This window comes from Odocoileus virginianus, chromosome 23, assembly GCF_023699985.2.
Source record: "Odocoileus virginianus isolate 20LAN1187 ecotype Illinois chromosome 23, Ovbor_1.2, whole genome shotgun sequence".
NCBI lineage: Eukaryota > Metazoa > Chordata > Mammalia > Artiodactyla > Cervidae > Odocoileus > Odocoileus virginianus.
Window position 1 is genome coordinate 46485135 of NC_069696.1, and position 22610 is coordinate 46507744.

General features: G+C 42.8%; 1 protein-coding gene across 1 annotated transcript in view; it reads right to left on the reverse strand.

Moving 5' to 3' along the window:
• Window positions 1-8393, reverse strand: part of STAB2 (stabilin 2) — a 164778-nt gene extending 156385 nt beyond the window's left edge. The window contains exons 1-3 of the mRNA XM_070454036.1: window positions 8097-8393; window positions 3726-3859; window positions 1056-1171 (exon numbers count right to left, since the gene is read on the reverse strand). Coding sequence (XP_070310137.1) covers window positions 1056-1171; window positions 3726-3859; window positions 8097-8174 — 328 coding nt within the window. The 5' untranslated portion in view covers window positions 8175-8393. The remainder of the gene's footprint in view (window positions 1-1055; window positions 1172-3725; window positions 3860-8096) is intronic.
• Between the last annotated feature and the right edge of the window lie 14217 nt (window positions 8394-22610).

Here is a 22610-nt window from a genome sequence, read left to right on the forward strand (position 1 = left end):
GAACTAATCTCTCCCTTTAAGCAGATCCTTAAGATGTTTTCATTACATCTTAGAAGATGGAAAACAAATGGTAAATTCATGAATAAAAATGTCTGATTTTTACTACCCTTCCATCTCCAAAAGGGACCCTATGTAATTAGCATATTGTTATCAGGGACTTAGTTACTGCTTGAGTGTCAACATCTTTAATCGAGATAAAAGTTCAAAAATAAAAGTCAAGAAAAAAAAAAGATAAAAGTTCAGTTTCAGCTGAGAAATGTTACATTTGACCACAGGAGTTCAAACTATACCACTGAGTCAGGTTTGGCCAGTGGTTTTTCTTACAATGGAACCTGGTCATTACAGAGTTTGCTACTGCATCCTAAGACAAGTTTTTAGAAGAGTTAATGATTATTTTGGTTGCTAAACAATAACTACAATCTTTGAGATACTATAATCAAATGTCTTCTTACAGAAAACTGCATTGAGATCATAAATAGTCCAGCATTCGTACTCCCTTTCTATGGCCGCTGCTGCTGCTAGGTTGCTTTAGTCGTGTCTGACTCTGTGCGACCCCATAGACAGCAGCCCACCAGGCTCCCCTGTCCCTGGGATTCTCCAGGCAAGAACACTGGAGTGGGTTGCCATGTCCTTCTCCAATGCATGCATGCATGCTAAGTCACTTCATTCATGTCCGACTCTGTGCGACCCTATGGACAGCAGCCCACCAGGCTCCCCTGTCCCTGGGATTCTCCAGGCAAGAACACTGGAGTGGGTTGTCATTTCCTTCTCCATTTCTATGGCTAGTAAACTCTTTTTTAAAAATGAATATCATTTCAGTTGCCCCCTATTCTGACTTGTAAAGGAATTGTCTTAAAGAGAGATCCCTAAAGAGAGAAAAGCAGATATTGACATAAAAGCTGACAGGGCTGAAAAGGTTTTCCACGTATGGACGGAAAAGGAACTTTCCAGAAAAAGATGCTAACATTCTCTTTTATCAGGCTTCCTTCCTCTTGATTTCCTGTGCAATGAGACACTCAGAAGCAAATGTCAAGGAAACGTGTCGGGCCACTTACCCATGCAGTCTGGGCCCCAGTGGCCTGGACAGCACTGAGGCTGGAGATAATCCTTGCTACAGATATGGCGGCATCCGGGCAGAGACAGCGAGTACGCTCTGACCTCAAAGGTGTACCTTGAAGGGAAAAAGTGGATGTTCACCCATCATTACAGCAGCTCAGTGAACTCTGGGCAGTGAGACTGCCTTAGGTTCTTATTCAGGTCTTTACACTTGCCTATAGTTTAAATTATGTAGATTAAACACATTTTGCTTCCTAGATAAAATAAAGCTTAATCATAATTCATCTTTGATGTAAGAGATGGATGAAAAAAATCAGGGAAGGATGAAATAAAGGTGAAATATCTAAAATGTTAGAAATAAAGTTAGTAGATGAAAGAAATAATGTTAGGTCCTAGGCACATGCTAGATGTAGACTTCAGACTTGTCTCTGCATGTCCTAGCAGCCAGTGAAAGAAGGGAAAGTTCAAGTGTTATGTGATGCACAGGATCTGTGGTTTTAAAATAAACTGACCACTTAGGATTGTAAATTTTTTGCAGATGCTATAGATGGAAAACTTCTGTGAGAGATGTTCTAAGGTAGGGAGCAATATCTGCCATGGTTTCCTTGAGAGAGAATCATGAGCTCCTTAGAACAGTTTTTGTACCAGCTGAGGAACAGATATTCTATGGAGGTTAAACACTTGTCTATTTACAGAGATCTTTGCATGGATGGCTTATTCCAGGACATGACTGCAGGGTATCTAGAGCATTCTTCCATGACTGTCATTTCTCTTCACTGGGCCATGAATAGTGTGATGCTGAGTTCAAGGTTGTATCCCTAAACCAGTCCCTGAAACGCTGCTGATTAACTACAGAGCTACTGGCTTTGTGGGCACTCGAGCTGGAGATAGAGTTGATTATTTCTTTGGAAGGCTGAACATACTGGCATGGACATTTCTTCACAAAGAAGGGGAAAGGGGGAGCCCAAAAGAAAATGAAATGTCCCCTCAAGAACCAGGCATGGCATAGAAAACAAACTTATGGTCACCAAAGGGGGAAGTTGGGGGGTAAATTAGGAGGGATTAACAGATACACACTATTATATATAAAAGAGATAAACAACAAGGACCTACTGCATAGCACAGGGAACTGTATTCAGTATCTTGTCATAAACTATAAAGAAAAAGAATACATGTATATAACTGAATCACTTTGCTGTCTGCATGAAATTAACACTGTAGATCAGCTATATTTCAACTAAAATTTTATATTAAAAAACCAGCCTTGGTTTTGTTTCAGCGTGAATGAGTGACATGTCAAAGTCCCCAGTTCTAAAACAGACAGCATGAGTGCAATAATCATATTCTTTGTGCTTGTGGGAAGGGAAGAAGCAGCGGGGTGGGGGTGGGGGGCAGGGAACACATAACCAAGTGCCCACTTTGGTCGTGAAGAGTACAGTATAAAGAGTATTTTAAGTCCCCCTATAATTTTAACTTTGAGCCCCAGATCTTTCTGATGTACTTTCTCAGAGAATCTGGTTGCAAATGTGTGCCCACTTTAGTAACTGAATGGTCAACTGCTGCATATCCTTGCTAATACCAGGCCAGTTAATGCTGGGAAACTTCTATTAAAAATGATGACTTGGGATTTTAGAATATAGTACAGTTAACTGCATTAGAGCTTCCCAGGTGGCATTAGTGGTAAAGAGCCCGCCTGCCAATGTAAAAGACTTAAGAGATTTGCATTTGATTGCTGGGTTGCAAAGATCCCTGAAGAAGGGCATGACAACCCAGTCCATTATTCTTGCCTGGAGAGTTGCATAGACAGAGGAGCCTGGTGGGCTACAGTCCATGGGCTCACAAAGAGTTGGACATGACTGAAGTGACTTAGCATGTAATGATGCACAGCTGAATTAAGCAAACGTGAATTTAAAATAGTGTAATATAACAGAGTTAATTGTTTCATTTTATATGAAAAATTTCCAGTCCCTCACCCCTGAATTAAAAGCAAACTCATTGAGTAGTCTGATTTTAAATTAGGAGACTGAGTAAATTAAAACTTGTGTTTGCATTTGAGCTGCCTGGCTGCATTCATGAGCTGGTGGGCAGAAATGCTCATCATCCTTTGTAAGGATTAAACTTGAATTATGAGAGTTTTGAGGTCAAAAAGAGGTCTTCAAGAATGAAACACTCACCTAAAATGCAACAAATCTGTCTCCCTTCTCTGAGTTCTATAGTATCAGGGTGCAGAGCTGGTTAGTAAGATGACTATCAGACCCAAAGCCTTTTTAAATTGTATTTTTAAAAATTAATTTTAATTGGAGTACAGTTGCTTTACAATGTTGTATTAGTTTCAAAGGAAGACCCAAGGCTTTTAACATGCTCTGACTAGAACTTTTTCCAGAGGAAACAAATCCCAGATTTTCAAAATAAAGAAGGGCAAGATGAGAGGAGAATATTTCTGTGCAACGCAATGTAGTCAATTTTGTATGAAAATATGAATCGTTATATAATTTTTAGACTCACGGTCATAGTTGTGACTTGCTGAAGTTTGGGCTCAATGTAACCTTATAACAAGAAAAAATCATGGAAATGCTTTGTAGTTTTAAGTCAGGAAGTTTCTATTTGGATTCACAATCCCTTAATTTCCAAGACTCCTGCACACGTATACATCATCTCATGATGAGTACCTGCAATCTCGGATCCCCGCAATACCGTTGGTCATCTTGGTGAAACCATCTGGGCACTTCATTCCAAGGTTGACTGAGCAGGACTGGCACTCAGTTCTAATTGTAAGGAGAGACTTCTTATCACATCTTTTTCCCTGTGAAAACATAAAAAAGAAAAAAAATCAAATCCCACTAGCAGAGCCTGGATTGGCCAATCTCCATTAGCTTCATGTGACCGAAAGGTCATGGATGGCAATGAGGTTGATTGGTGATGACTGGCCAGTCTTTCCATCATATCTGAAAAGAGTGTTGGGATCAATTGGGATCAGTGTCTGCCATGGGAAGCTGCTACTGGTACCATGCCTTTGCCATCACGGATCTCAAGTCTGGAGTCTGGCAAAATAGGGCAATGTCACTATTTATATATATTCAAATGGGAAACTGAAAGTATACTGCAGGGTACACTTTTCAAATGGGAAATTGGAAGCGGTTCTTCAAGGTCAATTGTTCATCAATCAACAGGTCTCAAGAATATCCTTTCAGCATCGATTTGGATAGGAATAATGTGGTGTAGGTGCTAAATGAGGCGTACAGTTCCTGCTCCAAAGATGTTTACAATCTCATTACAATCCAGCTAGGATGTGGGCTCCATGAGGGTGGCGATCTTTTTCTATCTTTTCTTCTGCTATACTCTGAACATGTGGACCAGTGTTTAGCACACAGTAGAGTTTAGTGATGATTTGTTGATTGAATGAATGACTTGTGGGAAATCACACAGACACACCATAAATAGTTATTTGGCAACAGCAAGTGGCAGAGAGTTCACTGCTAAAGTGAACGATGCAGACACACGTTGGCCTTGTCTTCAGGGTCCCTCATCCATGATTCTGGTGCTGATCTTCCATGGATTTCCCCCTCTTTCCTTCATCTTCCCATCAAGCTTAAGCAGCACTTTTGTACAATGAAAAAAGATTGAACTTGGGACTCAAAAGACATAAGATTGGAATCAAGCTCTGTATCTTGCTAAATATACACTCTCAAATGAATTCCTTATTCTTTGCCATCATCTGTAAAGGGGGGATATTGATAACCACTCTGCAGGTTATTGAGACCTCTGAGTGGTATAACAGGTGCAAATCACCTGGCCCAGTACCTGGAATGTCACAGGCCATAAATGTCAGTTCCTGTGATGCTTCTCTGTTTTTTTTTTTGGGGTGGGGGGTGCCACATCATACAGCATTCAATGATATTAGTTCTCTGATCAGGGTCGAACCCATGCCTCCTGCATTGGCAGCTTCCCAGGTAGCACAGTTCAGTGGTAAAGAATATACCCGGCAATACAGGAGACCCGGGTTCAATCCCTAGATCAGGAAGATCCCCTGGAGGAGGAAATGGCACCCACTCCAGTGATCTTGCCTGGAAAATTCCATGGATAGAGAAGCCTGGCAGGCTACAGTCCATGGGGTCGCAAAGAGTCAGACATGACCGAGCGGGCACACCTGCACACAAACACAGCCTTAACAACTGGACCATCAAGAAGTCCTGCTGCTTCTCTGTTCTGACCTCTGCGTTTGGCCTGTTGCCTCTACTGGTCAGAGTATTCTTTCCTCTTCCCTTGGTGACCCAAACCTTGTCTCCTTTAACACCCTGTGTCACCACGTCCACAAAACCACACTCATCTTTCTTCTCTCAACGCCTCCTCTCCCTACGGCTGGTCAGTGAAGGATGTTTTGTGGTCTCTCCATCAGAAAGACCCTTGCAGGAGAGGACCACATTCTCCTATTTCTTTGTAATCCCTTGGGGCTGGCACTAAGTTAGGGGTGGTGGGAACATCAGAGCTACTTCTAAAGTCACTGAAATATGTGAGGGCTTCATAAGAAGAAAGCTGACATTTACAGGGAAATTTATGGTCATGCAAGCTTCCAAAGGCATCATCTTATTTGATCTTGACCACCGTACAGGTAAGTAGAGGAGGTATCATTATCCTTACTTTAGCAGGGAGAAAACTGAGGTGTGGGAGGTTCAGTGACTCGGCCAAGGTCACACTGTCAGTGATTTTGATTCCTTGATCACCCATTGCTCTTCCCTACACACTACAGTGGCATATAGAAAACAAACATCTGTTTTTACTGGCAGGTTTCATTAGGTGATCACTATGAACCAAAATAGCACTAGAATGGTCTTTGAGGACTAATAAAAGCCACTCTTGGATATTGCTTGAATTCTTTCCCTTTACTGGTTAGGGCACATCTACATTTTTTAAACAGGATTTTCTTTACATTAGGGTTTACCATTTAGATAAGTATATGGGGTGACATTACTTTGTCTTTTCTATCTTAGCTAGCCAGAATTAATACTGTCTTTTCAAGAAGTCCCTTAACCTTCAAATGATTCTTTTCAAGTGGAAAGGCTCATTATCTCTCTCAAATCGTCCCATCTGAAGAGTAAACTCAGCTACTGTTGTTTGTGGAGCAATGTCAAGGGAGAAACTGAAGCTCAGAGGGACTAAGGAACACATTCAGGGTTCAACAGTTAGCAAGCCACGGAGCATAGAGAGTGAAAAAGGAGAGAAAGTATTAGTCACTCAGTCGGATCTCTTTGCAACCTCATGGACTGTAGTCCACCAGGTTCCTCTGTCCATGAAATTCTCCAGGCAAGAAAACTGGAGTTGGTTGCCATGCCCTTCTTCAGGGGATCTTCCTGACCCAGGGATTGAACCCGGGTCTCCTGCATTGCAAGCAGATTCTTTAGCATCTGAACCACTACAGAAGCCCAGTCACTTGTCCTCAAATAGCTGTTCGTTCAATCCAGATTTAACAAGAAAGCCCCAGTTCAATCTTGCCCCTATCTAACCTCAGAGCTGGAGCACTTGATCCATATGCCATCTTCCAACATTTTAGTGAAAAACATCATTAGAGTATAGTCAACTGGAGTAAAACTGGAATTGATCAAGTTTGCCTGGCCCAGGGAGGAACAATGAGGGTCTGGGGTTAGCGGGGCAAACTATTACCTGTCGGGTGGTGAGCAGCAAGGTCCTACTGTACAGCACAATGGACCACACAGCATCCCATGACAAACCACAATGAAAACATATGAAAAAATGGATATGTAGAGCTGAGCCATTGTGCTGTACAGAAGAAATTAACACAACATGGTAAATCAGTTACACTTCAATAAGATAGAATAAAAGTTGCCTGTCACAAAACAGACTCACAGACACAGAGAACAGAATCGTAGTTGCTAAGGGAATGGGAGGATATGGGAGGGGAGTATTGGGAGTTTGGGATCAGCAGATGTAAACTAGTACACAGAGAATGGGTAAACTACAATGTCTTATTGCATGGCACAGGATATACTCAATATCCTGTGATAAACCATCATGGAAGAGAATATGAAAAAAGACTATATATATATATATATATATAACTACAATGTCTTATTGCATGGCACAGGATATACTCAATATCCTGTGATAAACCATCATGGAAGAGAATATGAAAAAAGACTGTATATATATATATATATATATACACACACACACACATATTACATACATATTACACACACACACATATATGTAAAAAAATTGCCTGGCACAGATGCAGAGTCATGTTAATGTCTTATCATTCATAAAGCAGAAATCCTAACTTGTGAAATGCATTTTAAATAAATCACTTAGATCATCCCTCACATACACTCCTATTTTTTTTTGGCTGCACAGCTTGTGTTATCTTAAGTTTCCTGACCAGCGATCAAACCAACGGCCCCTGCAGTAGAGTGCTAACTTCTGGACTGCCAGCGGGGTCCCTCACATGCCCTCATCTAGCCTAGACTTGCTGCAGAGCTGGTCCTGAGCCTGCTCTGTGAGGACAACTCAGGTGAATCTGCTGGACAGGCAGGCGAGCTGGTGTCCTTCACCAGGCCATTGACTCTACTACCCTGGGTCCTTTGACTACAGCTCATGGTAGGTAGATGGATGCATTCCTGGCATCTTGGTGACCTTGTGTTTCTCAGGCATTTATGACCTGACCTGGAATTCCCCAGAGCTCCTCTCTACTCATCTCTTTACAGTCATTGTTATTTTCAACATTCAGGATGATGCAATGGGGAGGGATTCATTAAAACAAACAGAAAAGATAGCAAAATCCACAATGGAGAGAGGAAACTTAGGGCTAAAATCAGAGATCCCAGCGATTGCATTTCAGAATAAAATCAGCTGGGTTAGTGCCCCTTCAGACAGATGGATCCTTGTTAGCATCCTATTCTCCATGAGCTTTCTATTTTGTGAAGCCCAGAGAGTACGCTTTGTTCATGACCACGCAGGAAAGCAAAAGGTTTTAAACACAATCGTGAAGGGAAACAAACTTTTAAAAAACATAAGTTTCATCTTACCTGTTCTGCAGTTTCAGATAGGGAGCAGAGATTTTGTACCACCAATCCAAGAAAGAAAAGTATTATACTCTGTAGCATGGTGAGGAAATATTCGCTTCTTCTCCGCGTCAGGCACCTGTCAGGACTGTGTGGCTACTTAAATTTAGTTTGATGAACGCCCAGTGAATTCTTTCTCATTTCAGTGTTTGCTTTTAAATCTTTTCCTCTCCTTTTCCTGGATTGCAACAGATGATACGCGAGAGCTGCCTTTAGACAGGAAAAATGGCCAATCTAGGGGACGTGGTGAAATCGGCCACTCTCAACTGTATACATGTCCTGGCTCAATGACAGGATATCCTGAAGGGGCCGAGGCAGAGACATGATCCGGAATTTTTGTGCCTTGTGAAACTCCCAAGAAAAAGCTCTGGCCTCCCACTGCTCTGCCCATCCTCCTCTGGTCCTGCCTACTGCTGACCTCAGGCCCTGCCAACATGAACACAACCACACCATGGAAAACTGCAAGCCTCTCTCTGAATGCGGAGGTCCGAGCCTGTCATCAGGCAGTATATATGGGGGTACCCATAAATGGGCACAATTCCAGGATATGGAGGGGTTGCAGAAGGCTGGTCCTTGACTTGGGTGATGGTAGTAGAAAACTCTATCACAAAGAAATGTCTCTTTTAAGATGCTATTGGTTGAGTTTTTGACTCATCCTCTGGCCTCTTCCAGGTCACTTTAGCAGCAAATAACTGGGTCTACAGGTCTCATCTTATGTTTTAAGACCTAGGTCTAATGTCACCTCTTCCAGGAAGGCTTCCAGTCCTGATCCTCTAATATTCATCTTGGAGGCCCTCCCAGCATTTTGCACATCATGCTACGAAAGCTCAGTCACCTCCATCTGCAATTCACTGTATGTCTGTCTCCTGAGACCAATTATTAATTTCTTGAAGAGCAGGCCTAGCCCTTAACTTCTGTAATTCCAGCAGCATAGAGCAGAGATCTGTATTTGAAAATAAGAAAAACAACTATAGCCAACATTTGTTGAAAACTTACTATGTACTACTCACTCTGCTAGACTTCTCCATGGATTAACCCATTTAATCCTCACAATTCTTGGTGAAATAGAATTGTTCTCCCCATTTTACAGATGAGGTAACTGAGGCAGAGAGGTTAGGCAACAATTTTCCCAAGGTCACACAGCAAGTAGGTGAGGATCTAGTTTTCAAACTGTGTGACTCCAGAGCTAGTACTATTAACCACTATCCTCTACTTCCTAAAACAAGACTTAGTGCATAAATAGCAGGCAGTGCTCCAGGCTCATTGACATGATGGAAAAATGTCAGCCCTAGCACCACAAAGGATAAAGTCTGGGCTGATCAACTCTTGAGAGGTCCTTGGACAACAAGGAGATCAAACTAGTCAACCCTAAAGGAAATCAACCCTGAATATTCATTGGAAGGACTGAGGCTGAAGCCCCAATACTTTGGGAAGAGTTGACTCACTGGAAAAGACCTTAATCCTGGGAGGGATTGAGGGCAGGAGGAGAAAGGGGCGACAGTGAATGAGATGGTTGGATAGCATCGCTGACTCAGCGGATATGAGTATGAGCAAACTCTGGGAGATAATAAAGGACAGGGAAGTCTCCAATGCTGCAGTCCAGGGGGCCGTAGAGACCTGGACATGACTGAGCAACTGAAAAACAATCACCAAAACGGGCTTAGGGGATATCTCATGATGCCGAGTTCACTGGGAGACTCATGTTAAAGACTAGTTAAATAATCCTAACTAAAAAATCTTTCCCTCTGGATATTTGAAACATTATATCATATTGATCAGTAATCCAGGAAACTTCTGGTACAGTTAAGCCCTTCAGAGGCTAACCCAGAGGTCTGAATGAGAAGACACCAGATGAGGAAGTCCTCACAATCCTTTGGTTCAGTGGATTTCAACCTCATTTAGAATCTTGGAGGAGCTTAAATTCCACCCCCCACCTCCCAAGGTCTACGCTGCTCCAGAACAATCAAAGCAGAACATCTGAGGGTGGGGCACAGAAACCAAATCTTTCAAAGCTTTGTAGATGATTCCATTTGCACAGGTGACAGCTGCTTAACAATGGATTATTATTGTGTGAAGTCAATGAAGTTGAGGTTAACCTGTTAACAGAGCTATGTTACCTTAACTAATACTTGAGGGGAAGAAGCTGAAAGCATTTTTTCTGATTCTTTTCTCTCTGAAGAACATGGATTAGTGTCTGTGCCTAGGAATGTGTTGGATTCCTGTGTGTGGCCGGACGGGGAATGAACCCATATTTGCATTTCCTAAGTGGTTGTGAAAGATGCTTCAGGGGGTTAGGGAGAAGAATTCTGTTAGATAATTTTGAACACCCTGCCTCTGCTGTACCTTTCTTCTGGATTGACCATGCTCATTAGCTCATTCAAGTTTCTGAGAAATCTCTCAGTAAAACATAAGGTAATAGAACCAAACAGTTTCACTTTGCTGAAAGCAGTATTTTCTAAAAGTTTTAGACCAAGAGAGCTTTCTCTCTTTGCAAACTAACCTTACCACCTCCAGGTTTACATGCTTTTTTTTTTTTTTTTTTTTTTTTTAGGGAGATACTATTCTAGACTTTAGCAGGTTGAATATGCCATCTGTAAATAGTTCAACATTAGGGTTTAGAAATTAGCTTGCCAGGGGCCATGGGGATTTCACAGTCCAGCACCTGTTCACACACTTTATCAATTGCATCAGAAACATTTCTAAATACCTGGCTTTGTTTAGCAATTGAATAGTTTTATTAATTTTATTTCTGTTAGGCTTATTCGATTGCTGTGAAAAAAGGTTCAAGTTATTTCAAATCTCTACCACTGCCTCTGAAATACACATGCAATGAACAAGTGCTTAAAATGGCTCAGTGTTCAACCATTCTTAATATTACTGTATTATTAAAATCTGCTGATGTCATAGATGACTGCTACACAAATCCCTACCCTTAGGTGAGGTGCTCAGCCATTTTTAATATTCTTGTACTATTAAAATCAGCTGATGTCATAGATGACAGCTACCCAAATCTCTACCCTTTGCCCAGCAGAGCTGCGAGCTGGCTCTCAATTTGCTCTGTCCTGAGTTGACCCAGTTCTGCTGACCTCTGTGTGCCTCACGGGTGGGTTGTCATTTTCGCTATAGTGGATCCTGTTCCTTCTTGCTGATTGTTACAAATTGTCTCTAGCCATTCACGGTTGTTTTCAGACAAGGATTTTTAATCAACAGTACTTCACAGGCAGTTTGTTCCCTCCAATATCTGCTACTGTGATGTGGGCAGTCATTTAAGGCCTGGAAATGCTTTCTTTTTCTGTTCTCTCCTGCTTCCTCCTCATGTCCCCCTCGGCTGGCACTCACCTCCTTACCACCCCCCCGCCCCCCGGGATCTGTCCTCAGTGATGACAACAGGAGGGGTGATCATTTCCTCCTGAGAGAGAGGGTTAATTTCCTGATTGGAATCTGGAGACTTTTCCATATTGGAAAAGGCAACAGGGGGGCGGGGACACTTGCTGGGTTACATTGTGGAGCATCCCCTATGGCTGTAGGATTCCGAATTGTCAGTGCTTCTTTCTCTACATCATGCCAGTTATTGAGATTTCAGTCCCGGTCACTTTGCCTAGGTTTCTCTGGCAGCTCAGACGTAAAGAATCTGCCTGCAATGCAACGGTCTTGGGTTCGATCCCTGGGTGGGGAAGATCCCCAGGAGAAGGAAATGGCAACCCACTCCAGTTTTATTGCCTGAAGACTCCCACGGACAGAGGAGCCTGGTAGACTATAGTCGATGGGGTCACACAGAGTTGGACACGACTTAGTGACTAATGGCTTCCTGGGTAGCTCAAATGGTAAAAAGAAATCTCCCTGCAACGAGGGAGACCTGGATTCCATTCCTGAGTCGGGATGAGTCCCTGGATAAGGGCATGGCAGCCCACTCCAGTATTCTTGCTTGAAGAATTCCATGGACAGAGGAGCCTGCTGGACTCCAGTCCATGGGGTCGCAAAGAGTTGGACACGACCTAGAGACTAACATTAGTGACTAAACCACCGCCACTTCAACTAATAAAACGTTTCACACGTGCTTTGAGCAGCCTTCCACGAAGGGAGAATCATCATCTTCACATCATCATCACCATCACACACACACACACACACACACAAACTTTTACACACACAAGACACTCAATTTTTAACTCACTTGGGCTTCCCAGGTGGTGCTAGCAGTAAAGAATCCCCCCGTCAATGCAGGAGATGCAGGTTTGATCTCTCGACCAGGAAAACCCCCTGGACAAGCGCATGGCAACCCACTCCAATATTCTTGCCTGGAGACTCCCATGGCCAGAGGAGCCTGGTGGGCTACAGTTCACGGGGTCACAAAGAGTCGGACACAATGGAAGTGACTTAACACACACACATGCACAACCCCCTTTTGCAGATGAGATTGAGGCAGACAGGGGTTAACGCACTTGTCCAAGGTCAAAAGACTATGAGTGATGGAGTGGCAGACGAGTGAAGGCAGTGCGAAGCCCCAGGTACATGCTGAGCCATCATCCACAGGTCCCGCTTTGGGTCTTGAATCTTGAACAAGGTGCTTCTGGACTTTCGTGAAGCGGCGAACAGAGGTACAGCTGATGCTTCCGAAGGTAGAAAAAACCTAACCATTTTACTGGGAAATCAACTGTATCTTTTCGCTTTGCAGGGAAATAGAAAAGCCCAGAAATTGAGCTGTAAGGTGAGTTTTCTGGTCAAAATTTACTTTTCATTCTCTCGGCAGTTTTTGCTAGACTGAGGAAGAAAAAGAGCTCAGAATGGTGGCTACCTGTTGGTCTCTCTTGAGCGGCTGTCTAGAAAATGGAAAAAGTTGCTTTATGCAGCTTCAACATCTCCAAGAACTAGAATTTTTCCAAATGAAAACGGTGCTTTGGGAAATGAAAATGTAGAAACGGATAACAGGACTACATCCCTGAAAACGTTCAGCGTGAGAAATTGTTACTGTATCACGTTTGTTAGCCAAAACGCTGGTGCTGAGGTTTGCAGCAAACAGAAGGAATTATTCAAAAGAGAGCCGGAGGAGGAAACTGGAGAAATCCCAAATCTGCATTCCCAAAGGCAAGAGGCCGGGGTTATTTATGGGATAATGAATAAAGAAGCAGGGCGGTCCAAGGCTTGGGGAGCCTGGGGAGAGGTGATTGGAACGTGTGATAATTGACTTTCAGCTCAGGTGTAACTAGGTTTCTGGTATCTGCAGGTTTAAAAGGTCACTAGGCGGATCCGCGCATGCCCAGTTGGCGGGTGGGGGGGGGCGCCCAAATGGTCTTGAAAGTGAAAGTGAGAGAAAGTGAAGTCGCTCAGTCGTATCCGACTCTTTGCGAGTCCATGGACTGTAGCCTAGCAGGATCCTCAGTCCATGGGATTTTCCAGGCAAGAATACTGGAATGGGTTGCCATTTCCTTCTCCAGGGGATCTTCCCGACCCAGGGATCAAACCTGGGTCTCCCGCATTGTAGGCAGACGCTTTACCGTCTGAGCTACCAGGGAAGCCCCCAACTGGTCTTAACCTGCTCAATTACAACTGGATGCCCGTGACTTCAAGTTGCTGGAAAAGAATCAGGCGGACATCTTACTCTCCAGACCCTAAGCTTCTCGGAAGACTTGTGAGTTTTGTAGTAACAACGAAAACGATCTTTATTAGTGAAGGCAGATTACAGGTGAAATGGGTTTAACCCACGATTTCAAAATCAGGGAGAACTCTGGAAACGCCGCTCATCCCTACTCAGACCCCTCCAAGACTAATATAAACGTTGATGAAATTTAAATTCTGGCCAAGGTGGAACAAGCAGAACGAACAAAACAGACTTTCAAAATCTCAGTTTGTAATTTTAAGCAGTATTAAACGTAGTCTCCCAGGAGAAGAGAGTTTTTAACTAGCTTGTGCTGTAGCTTGCGGATTTTATGCCGAGCAGGCATTTTCAGTGGACTCCAGTTTTTTAATAGGAATAGCTTGCTGATGATTATCCTGGATATTCTTCCTGTGTACTCATTGGGTAGAATTCTTGGCATCTGAAATATCTTGGCCAGAGTATAAAGTCTTTGCTTCTCTCCTTCACATCTTATTCAGTTCATTTCAGTCGCTCAATCGTGTCCGACTCTACGACTGCATGGACTGCAGCATGCCAGGCCTCCCTGTCCGTCACTAACTCCTGGAGTTTACTCAAATTCATGTCCACTGAGTCAGTGATGCCATCCAGCCATCTTATCCTCTGTCGTCCCCTTTTCTTCCTACCTTCAATCTTTCCCAGCATCAGGGTCTTTTCAAATGAGTCAGTTCTTTGCATCAGGTGGCCAAAGTATTGGAGTTTCAGCATCAGTCCTTCCAATGAATATTCAGGACCGATTATCTTTAGGGTGGACTGGTTGGATCTCCTTGCTGTCCAAGGGACTCTCAAGGACACTTCTCCAACACCACAGTTCAAAAGCATCAAATTCAGCGCTCAGCTTTCTTTATAGTCCCAACTCTCACATCCATATATGACTACTGGAAAGGCCATAGCTTTGACTAGAGGGAACTTTGTTTGCAAAGTAATATCTCAGCCTTATCTTACAGCAACACTGAAACAATTCAACAGCTATTTATATTCCAGTTATAGAAATTACTAAAAAGAAACCTACATTCTTTCTGTTTGTTTGTTTTAAAAAGTTTTTTCTTGTATCCATCTGCAGAGCAATATGGGAGAAGGCAATGGCACCCCACTCCAGTACCCTTGCCTGGAAAATCCCATGGACGGAGGAGCCTGGTGGGCTGCAGTCCATGGGGTGGCACAGAGTTGGACACGACTGAAGTGACTTAGCAGCAGCAGCAGAGCAATATTGAATTCTTTTTTCTTTGCCCTTCTCCCTTCCCTACTTTGGGTAAAAATTATCTTTCACTTTTCTAAATCAAAGGACTTAACAAGCTAAACTGAAAGTAGCCTATATTTTCATATTTTTTAATATAAATAATGGAAATTTTTAAAATTTTGTTTTTAAAATTTATTTTTAAAATTAATTTTTATTGGAGTGTATTCTGGGCTTCCCAGGTGGTGCTAGTGGTAAAGAACCTGCCAGCTAATGCAGGAAATAAGAGACGAGAGTTTGATCTCTGGGTTGGGAAGATCCTTTGGAGAAGGAAATGGCAATCCATTCCAGTATTCTTGCCTGGAGAATCCCATGGATAGAGGACCCTGGAGGGTAACAGTCTGTAGGGTCTCAAAGAGTTGGGCATGACTGAAATGGCTTAATGCTCGCTCGGAGTCTATTCTACTGTACAGCAAAGTGAATCAGCTACACATATACATATATACCCTCTGTTTTGGATTTCCTTCCCATTTATCATATCATGTTTTGAATAACCTCTTTAAAAGGTCTTCAAGTAAAAGCCTAAATAATATTTTATTTGGCCTGGTTTATATATGCTGTTGCTCCAAATACTCCCGAATTCCTTTGATTGAATAGACATATGTTGAGTCTAACAGGATGCTTTTTCTGCTGCTACCACACTGTAAATTTTACTTAGTCTTTCTTTCATACAACAGACATTTGTGGAATGCCAGACACCATTCTGTGTTCTCAGGACACAGAAGTGGGTAAGTCACGTTGCACTGTGCATGATAACTTTAACCATATTTTTGCACGCACTATCTTGCTTAAATTTTATTATACCCTTGTGAAATAGACTGGGAAAAAGGTGATATCTTGATTTGGTAGATGTGAAAATGGAGGCATTTGCCTGTTATGATAAACCAGCTAATGAATGGATCATCCATCATAGTTCATGAATAGTCATTCATTCAAATGCTAAACTGAATTGAGTCTTGTCTATTTGTTGTCACATGAGACAAGGTCATGACCACCAGAAGTCCTGAAGAGCAAATATAAGGAATAGGATTGAGATTCATACAGCCACAGAACTGAAGTGTACCGACTCCCAGTGGTCCACTGCATGATCGACTGGTCTTGCTGTCCATGGCATAACATGGCATGGCAAATTGGATGGGTTGAGGCTTCCCGTTTTATGTAAACAGACTTGGCCACGTTCCAGGACCGTGTACCACACCAGCTCTACACAGCACGTGGTGCGGCAGATGCTTGCCAAGCCTGCCTCTCCCTTCAGGGCTTGTCCGGCCTGGAAGCGGCCTTCTCCGAAGAGCCATTTGATTCATTTCCTTCTAGCTTTTGTTCAGACCTACCTTCTCCCAGAGACACGTGCAGACTATTCTACTGAAAGCTCCCAACACAGTACTCCTGCTGCTGCTTATCCTGAGATTTTTTCCTCGCTCCCCCCAATTAGAATATATGCTCATTTAGGGCAGAGATTTTTGTCTGTTTACTTAACTGATAGATCTCAAATATCTGGAAGGGAGTTTAATAGACAGTAAGCACTCAATACAGATGACTGACAGAACTCTCAGAAGTGAAAATTTCTCAGCTACATAAACAGGTTAGATAATTCAAGTAAAACACCACCATCACCCCCCAAAACATTATCGAAACATATGCTTCTTTTTTCTGTAAGTTCTCTGAGCCGCAAATCAGTTCTTTCTGCTCTTGACACCACTCAGTTCTGCCATAGCATACTTCTCTAAATGCATCACTCTAAAATTTCCCTGTTGCTTGGTGAGTTTTTTCCACTCCTTCTTCTGTTGGATTATTATTCTGATTCCTGGGAAATAAAATTCTTGTAACTTTTGTTAAACATTTTTTCTATTTCTTACAAAGTAGTTTTCATCCACAAGTCCTAGGCTCTTTCCATCTATGATGAATATAGGTTCAGAAAAGAGAGTTAGTTCAATACATACAAGGGACTGGCTCCAGCTATGCCTCGAACTACTGACCCTGACCTTGAGCAAGCCCTTCAACTTCAATAATGAAATAAGAGGGTTGAATGATGTGATGTATAATCTGCTTCTCCACATTTACAGCACATTGTAATAAATAATTTCTTTGTGTAATATAATAATTTGATAATAATTTAATGTAATAATAAATAATAAAGTAAAACATTTCTTTTCACATTTCTCACCCTAAGATTTCTCTCCCTCCTAATTTCTTTAAGCCTGAACACATTTGGTGATTGACTTGAATTCTGGGTGCATCCTAGAGGACTATAAGTAAATTACTTTCTCTCCCAAGTAATCTGAATTGGATTAAATCCCTCAAAATGACTGTCTCAAAGGAAACAAACATTCCAGGATTTTGAGAAGAGGGTGGTGGGGATATAATTAAGCTAGGATTTATTGTCATGGTGGTATTTTGCCTAAGTGATTTCATCAGCCTGCAGAGGAAAAGATCAGGCTGAACCATACGAAATACTTTTAGGTCAAAAATAAACTTCACAGGATGCACCCCACATGTACCTGTGTAGCATCATTCATGATGCATAAACAGTTTAAAACTTAATCTTCACAGAGAGGCACCCTCATAGTCCATTGTCATTTCTCAGGGGCTGAATTTACAGGAAGGTTATTATTGGGAGTATAAGATACCAGGGCTCAAGTGACTGTCAGTTTGAGTCGAACTGCTCTGTCTCCAGGTAGCACATCCACTGGGGTCATGGCATCGCCTCTTCTTTATACTTCCCCACAGAAGGGAAATGCTGAATGTACAGATGGGTAAACGTCCATGCCTTCACCTGGCCCTGAACACCCCTGCTGGTTCCTCTGCGTTGTGCTTTGAGAGAGTAAATAAATGCGTGCAGTTGTTGTTAGGAACTGACAGGGCAAAAGGATTTCCTGCACACTCATCAGATCCTGGCCCTTGCAGGAGTCAGCTTTCCCAAGCAGGGGATGTGTCCAAACACGTGTCTCCCTGTTCTCTTGGCCCTTTCCTTTTCCTTTGTTAGGGCAAATCTTTCCAGGCAGCAGACTTTCTTTTTTTGTGATTTTGTTTTTCCTTTCTGTGGAGACCAGTCAGCAGGTCCTGCTTTAGGCAAAATTGTAAAGTAGGCAGTGTTTCTCTTTGGCTTCCCCCCTCCCTCCCTGTCACCATCTCACTCCCCCTACTTCATTCATTCCATCAACCAATCTTAACTGGGTGTTGTTCTCCATCCTCAGGGCATCTTTCTGATTGGAATGTTATTTCAAGATAATATCCTAATTCTTAGTTAGAATTCACTATTTTTTTAAAAAGATTTTTTGATGTGGACCATTTAAATCTTCATTGAACTTGCTACAACACTGCTTCTGTTTTATGTTATATTTTTTTGGCCCTGAGGCATGGAGGATTTTAGTTCCCTGACCAGGGATCAAACCTTCACCCCCTGCATAGAAAGGTGAAGTGCTAACCCCTGGACTGCGAGGGCAATCCCTAGTATTCATTATTAATCAGTTAGTCAGTCAGTCAGTTCAGTCACTCAGTCGTGTCCAACTCTTTACGACCCCATGGACTGCAGCATGCCAGGCCTCCCTGTCCATCACCAACACCTGAAGTTTACTCAAACTCATGCCCACTGAGTCAGTGATGCCATCCCACCATCTCATTCTCTGTCGTCCCCTTCTCTCGCCTTCAATCTTTCCAGCATCAGGGTCTTTTCAAATGAGTCAGCTCTTCACATCAGGTGGGCAAAGTATTGGAGTTTCAGCTTCAACATCAGTCCTTCCAATGAACACCCAGGACTGATCTCCTTTAGGATGGACTGGTTGGATCTCCTTTCAGTCCAAGGGACTCTCAAGAGTCTTCTCCAACACCACAGTTCAAAAGCATCAATTCTTCGGCACTCAGCTTTCTTCACAGTCCAACTCTCACATCCATACATGAAACCATAGCTTTGACTAGAGGGACCTTTGTTGGCAAAGTAATATCTCTGCTTTTTAATATGTTGTCTAAGTTGGCCATAGCTTTTCTTGCAAGGAACAAGCATCTTTTAATTTCATGGCTGCAGTCACCATCTGAAGTGATTTTGGAGCCCCCCAAAAGAAAGTCTCTCACTGTTTCCATTGTTTCCTCATCTATTTGCCATGTTGTAATGGGACTGGATGCCATGATCTTAGTTTTCTGAATGTTGAGCTCTAAGCCAACTTTTTCACTCTCCTCTTTCACTTTCATCAAGAGACTCTTTAGTTCTTCGCTTTCTGCCATAAGCGTGGTATCATCTGCATATCTGAGGTTATTGATATTTCTCCTGGCAATCCTGACTCCAGCTTGTGCATCATCCAGTCCAGCATTTCACATGATGTACTCTGCATATAAGTTAAATAAGCAGAGTGACAGTATACAGCCTTGACATACTCCTTTTCCTATTTGAAACCAGTCTGTTGTTCCATGTCCAGTTCTAACTGTTGCTTCTTGACCTGCATACAGATTTCTCAGGAGGCAAGTCAGGTGGTCTGGTATCCCCATCTCTTGAAGAATTTCCACAGTTTATTGTGATCCACACAGTCAAAGGCTTTAGCATAGTCAATAAAGCAGAAATAGATGTTTTTCTGGAACTCTGCTGTTTCTATGATCCAGTGGATGTTGGAAGTGTGACCTCTGGTTTCTCTGCCTTTTCTAAAAGCAGCTTGAAATCTGGAAGTTCATGGTTCACATACCACTGAAGCCTGGCTTGGAGAATTTTGAGTATTACTTTGCTAGCGTGTGAGATGAGTGCAATTGTGCGGTAGTTTGAGCATTCTTTGGCACTGCCTTTCTTTGGGGATGGAATGAAAACTGACCTTTTCCAGTCCTGTGGCCACTGCTGAGTTTTCCAAATTTGCTGGCATATTGAGTGCAGCACTTTCACAGCATCATCTTACAGGATTTGAAATAGCTCAGCTGGAATTCCATCACCTCCACTAGCTTCATTTGTAGTGATGCTTCCTAAGGCCCTCTTGACTTCGCATTCCAGGATGTCTGGCTCTAGGTGAGTGATCATACCATTGTGGTTATCTGGGTCATGAAGATCTTTTTTGTATAGTTCTTCTGTGTATTCTTGCCGCCTCTTCTTAATATCTTCTGCTTCTGTTAGGTCCCTACCATTTCTGTCCTTTATTGTGCCCATTTTTGCATGAAATGTTCCCTTGGTATCTCTAATTTTCTTGAAGAGATCTCTAGTCTTTCCCATTTTATTGTTTTCCTCTATTTCTTTGCATTGATCACTGAAGAAGGCTTTTTTTTTTTCTTCTCCTTGATATTCTTTGGAACTCTGCATTTATTGGTTAGTAGCTGGTGTTAATTGTTTGGTATTTACATAATAATTTTTGATATTTACTTGATCATGATGAGCATTTATCCTCCTAATTGTTCAACAGCTATTTTTGTTTCTCTTCTTTTCCTCTCCACTGATAGAACCAGCCATCCCTGTTGATCCTATATTCCCTACTGGCTCAGATGGTAAAGAATCTGCCTACAATACAGAAGACCTGGGTTCGATCCCTGGGTCAGGAAGATCCCCTGGAGAAGAAAATGGCAACGCACTCCAGTATTCTTGCTTGGAGAATTCCATGGGCAGAGGAGCCTGGGAGGCTACAGTCCATGGGGTTGCAAAGAGTCAGACACGACTGAGTGGCTGTCACTTTTCCTTCCTTTTCAATAAGTAGACTCCTAGCATAAATCTGAACACTTCTCTTCATCCTCACCTCTCTCACCTTGGTTCATGCTGCCATCATCTTTTGCCTACATTATCATAGTACCATTGTAACACCCTATTTGATCTCCCTCCTTCCCTTTTTGCCCCCGAATTCATTTTTCAAACAGCAGTCAGAATGACCTTTTAAGCATGAAGACCAAGTTTTCCCTGCTTAAAACTCTTGAATGACTTGCCATCACATTTTCAACCAAGCCCCAACTTATTGCTGTGGCTTTGGGTCCTAGCTGATTTGGTCTCTGGTCTTCTCTGTGGCTTGCCTTGTAGCTCAGTTGGTAAGAATCTGCTTGCAATGCAGGAGACCTGGGTTCAATTCCTAGGCCTGGAAGATCCCCTGGAGAAGGAAATGGAAACCCACGCCAGTGTTCTTGCCTGGAGAATCCTATGGGCAGAGGAGCCTGGCGGGCTGCAGTCCATGGGGTCGCAAGAGGCGGACACGACTGAGCGACTCAACACCCACCAGCGCTTCTCTCTGGCCTGTCCTGAAGCACTCTCTGATGCAGTCTGCTGCACCCTCCTGCCTTTATTCCGTGTCGTCCACACCTCACGTTCGTTCCCGTCTTTGGCATTTTCAGATGCTGTTCCTCTGCCTGGTCTGTGCTTCTCTCTGATTTTTGCACAGTTGACTTCTTCTTGTCATCACCCCTCGAGGTCATCACGGAGCCCCAAGCTGAGCTCCTGGGCTGCACAGCAGGTTCCCACTAGCTCTCTCTCTTACATCTGGTAGTGAATATATGTCAGTGCTATTCTCCCAATTTGTCCCACCCTCCCCTTCCCCCGCTGTGCATCAGTTCTCATTGGAATGTCACTTCACAGAGAAGCTGCCCCTGATCACCTCAGCAGAGTGGTCATCTAGACACTGTGTTACACCAGTCCACTTTGGTTCTCTACAGAGTACTTATCCCATGTGACAGTGTCTTATTTGTTCCTGGTTCTCTTTCCCTCACTGGAATGAAAGCTCCCTGAAAGCAGTTTACCCTAGGCGTTTCCCCAGGGCCTAGAACAGTGCCTGATACATAGTAGACAAATATTAAATTAAATTGTTGTTGAATGAATTTATAAGTATTAATGTGCCTGGTTCTTAACCTAGTCCTCTCAAAATTCCTTTGAGAAAAGTACTATTATTTTCTTTGTTTTGCAAATCAAAAGGACAGAGGCAAATAGAGCTCTATAAGGAAGGCTGGATACATAACTTGTAGGGTCTAGTGCAAAATGGAAATGCAGGGCCCTTTCTTAAAAATTACTAAGAATTTTTAAGATAGAGACAGCCGGGCAGAGTAAGGAGTTTTTAGAGAGCTGAGCAAGAGCCCTACTCTTGTGTAGGGCTCACAGAGTAATCCTCACTGAAAAGGTGAAATGTGAGAAAGACGCAGGGTTGTTGAGGGGATTTGCTGAGTGGATAGTCAAGAGTAGTATTGCAGATACCGGGAACAGCAGGAGAAATGGTCCATAGGTGGACGTGGTGATGGGAAATGGAAGGTAAAAGTCTCAGTGAAGATTCTGGAAAATGTTGGAGGGTTTTGAGTAGAGAAAAGACGTGGCTTTGTCAGGAAACTATCATTCCAGCTGCTGTGCTGAGAATAGATCTTGGAGAAGCGAGTGGGAAGGCTTTCAACAGGTGTTGCAACAACCAGGCAAGAGATGATGGTGGCTTTAACCACGGTGGAGCATGGAAATGGTGAGAAGGAGTCAGACTCTCGATCTATTTCCCAAGGAGGATGAACAGAATTTGTTAATCATTTGCATGGGAGGCAAGTAAGAAAGAGAAGAGTCAAGGATGACTTTGATGCTTTTGATGTGAGTAATTCAAAGAATAAGGTTGCTATCCATTGGAATAGGAGGGTATGAGTAAAGCAGGATTTTGTAGGGGATATTGAGAAATTCAGGCTTCCCAGTTGGTGCTAG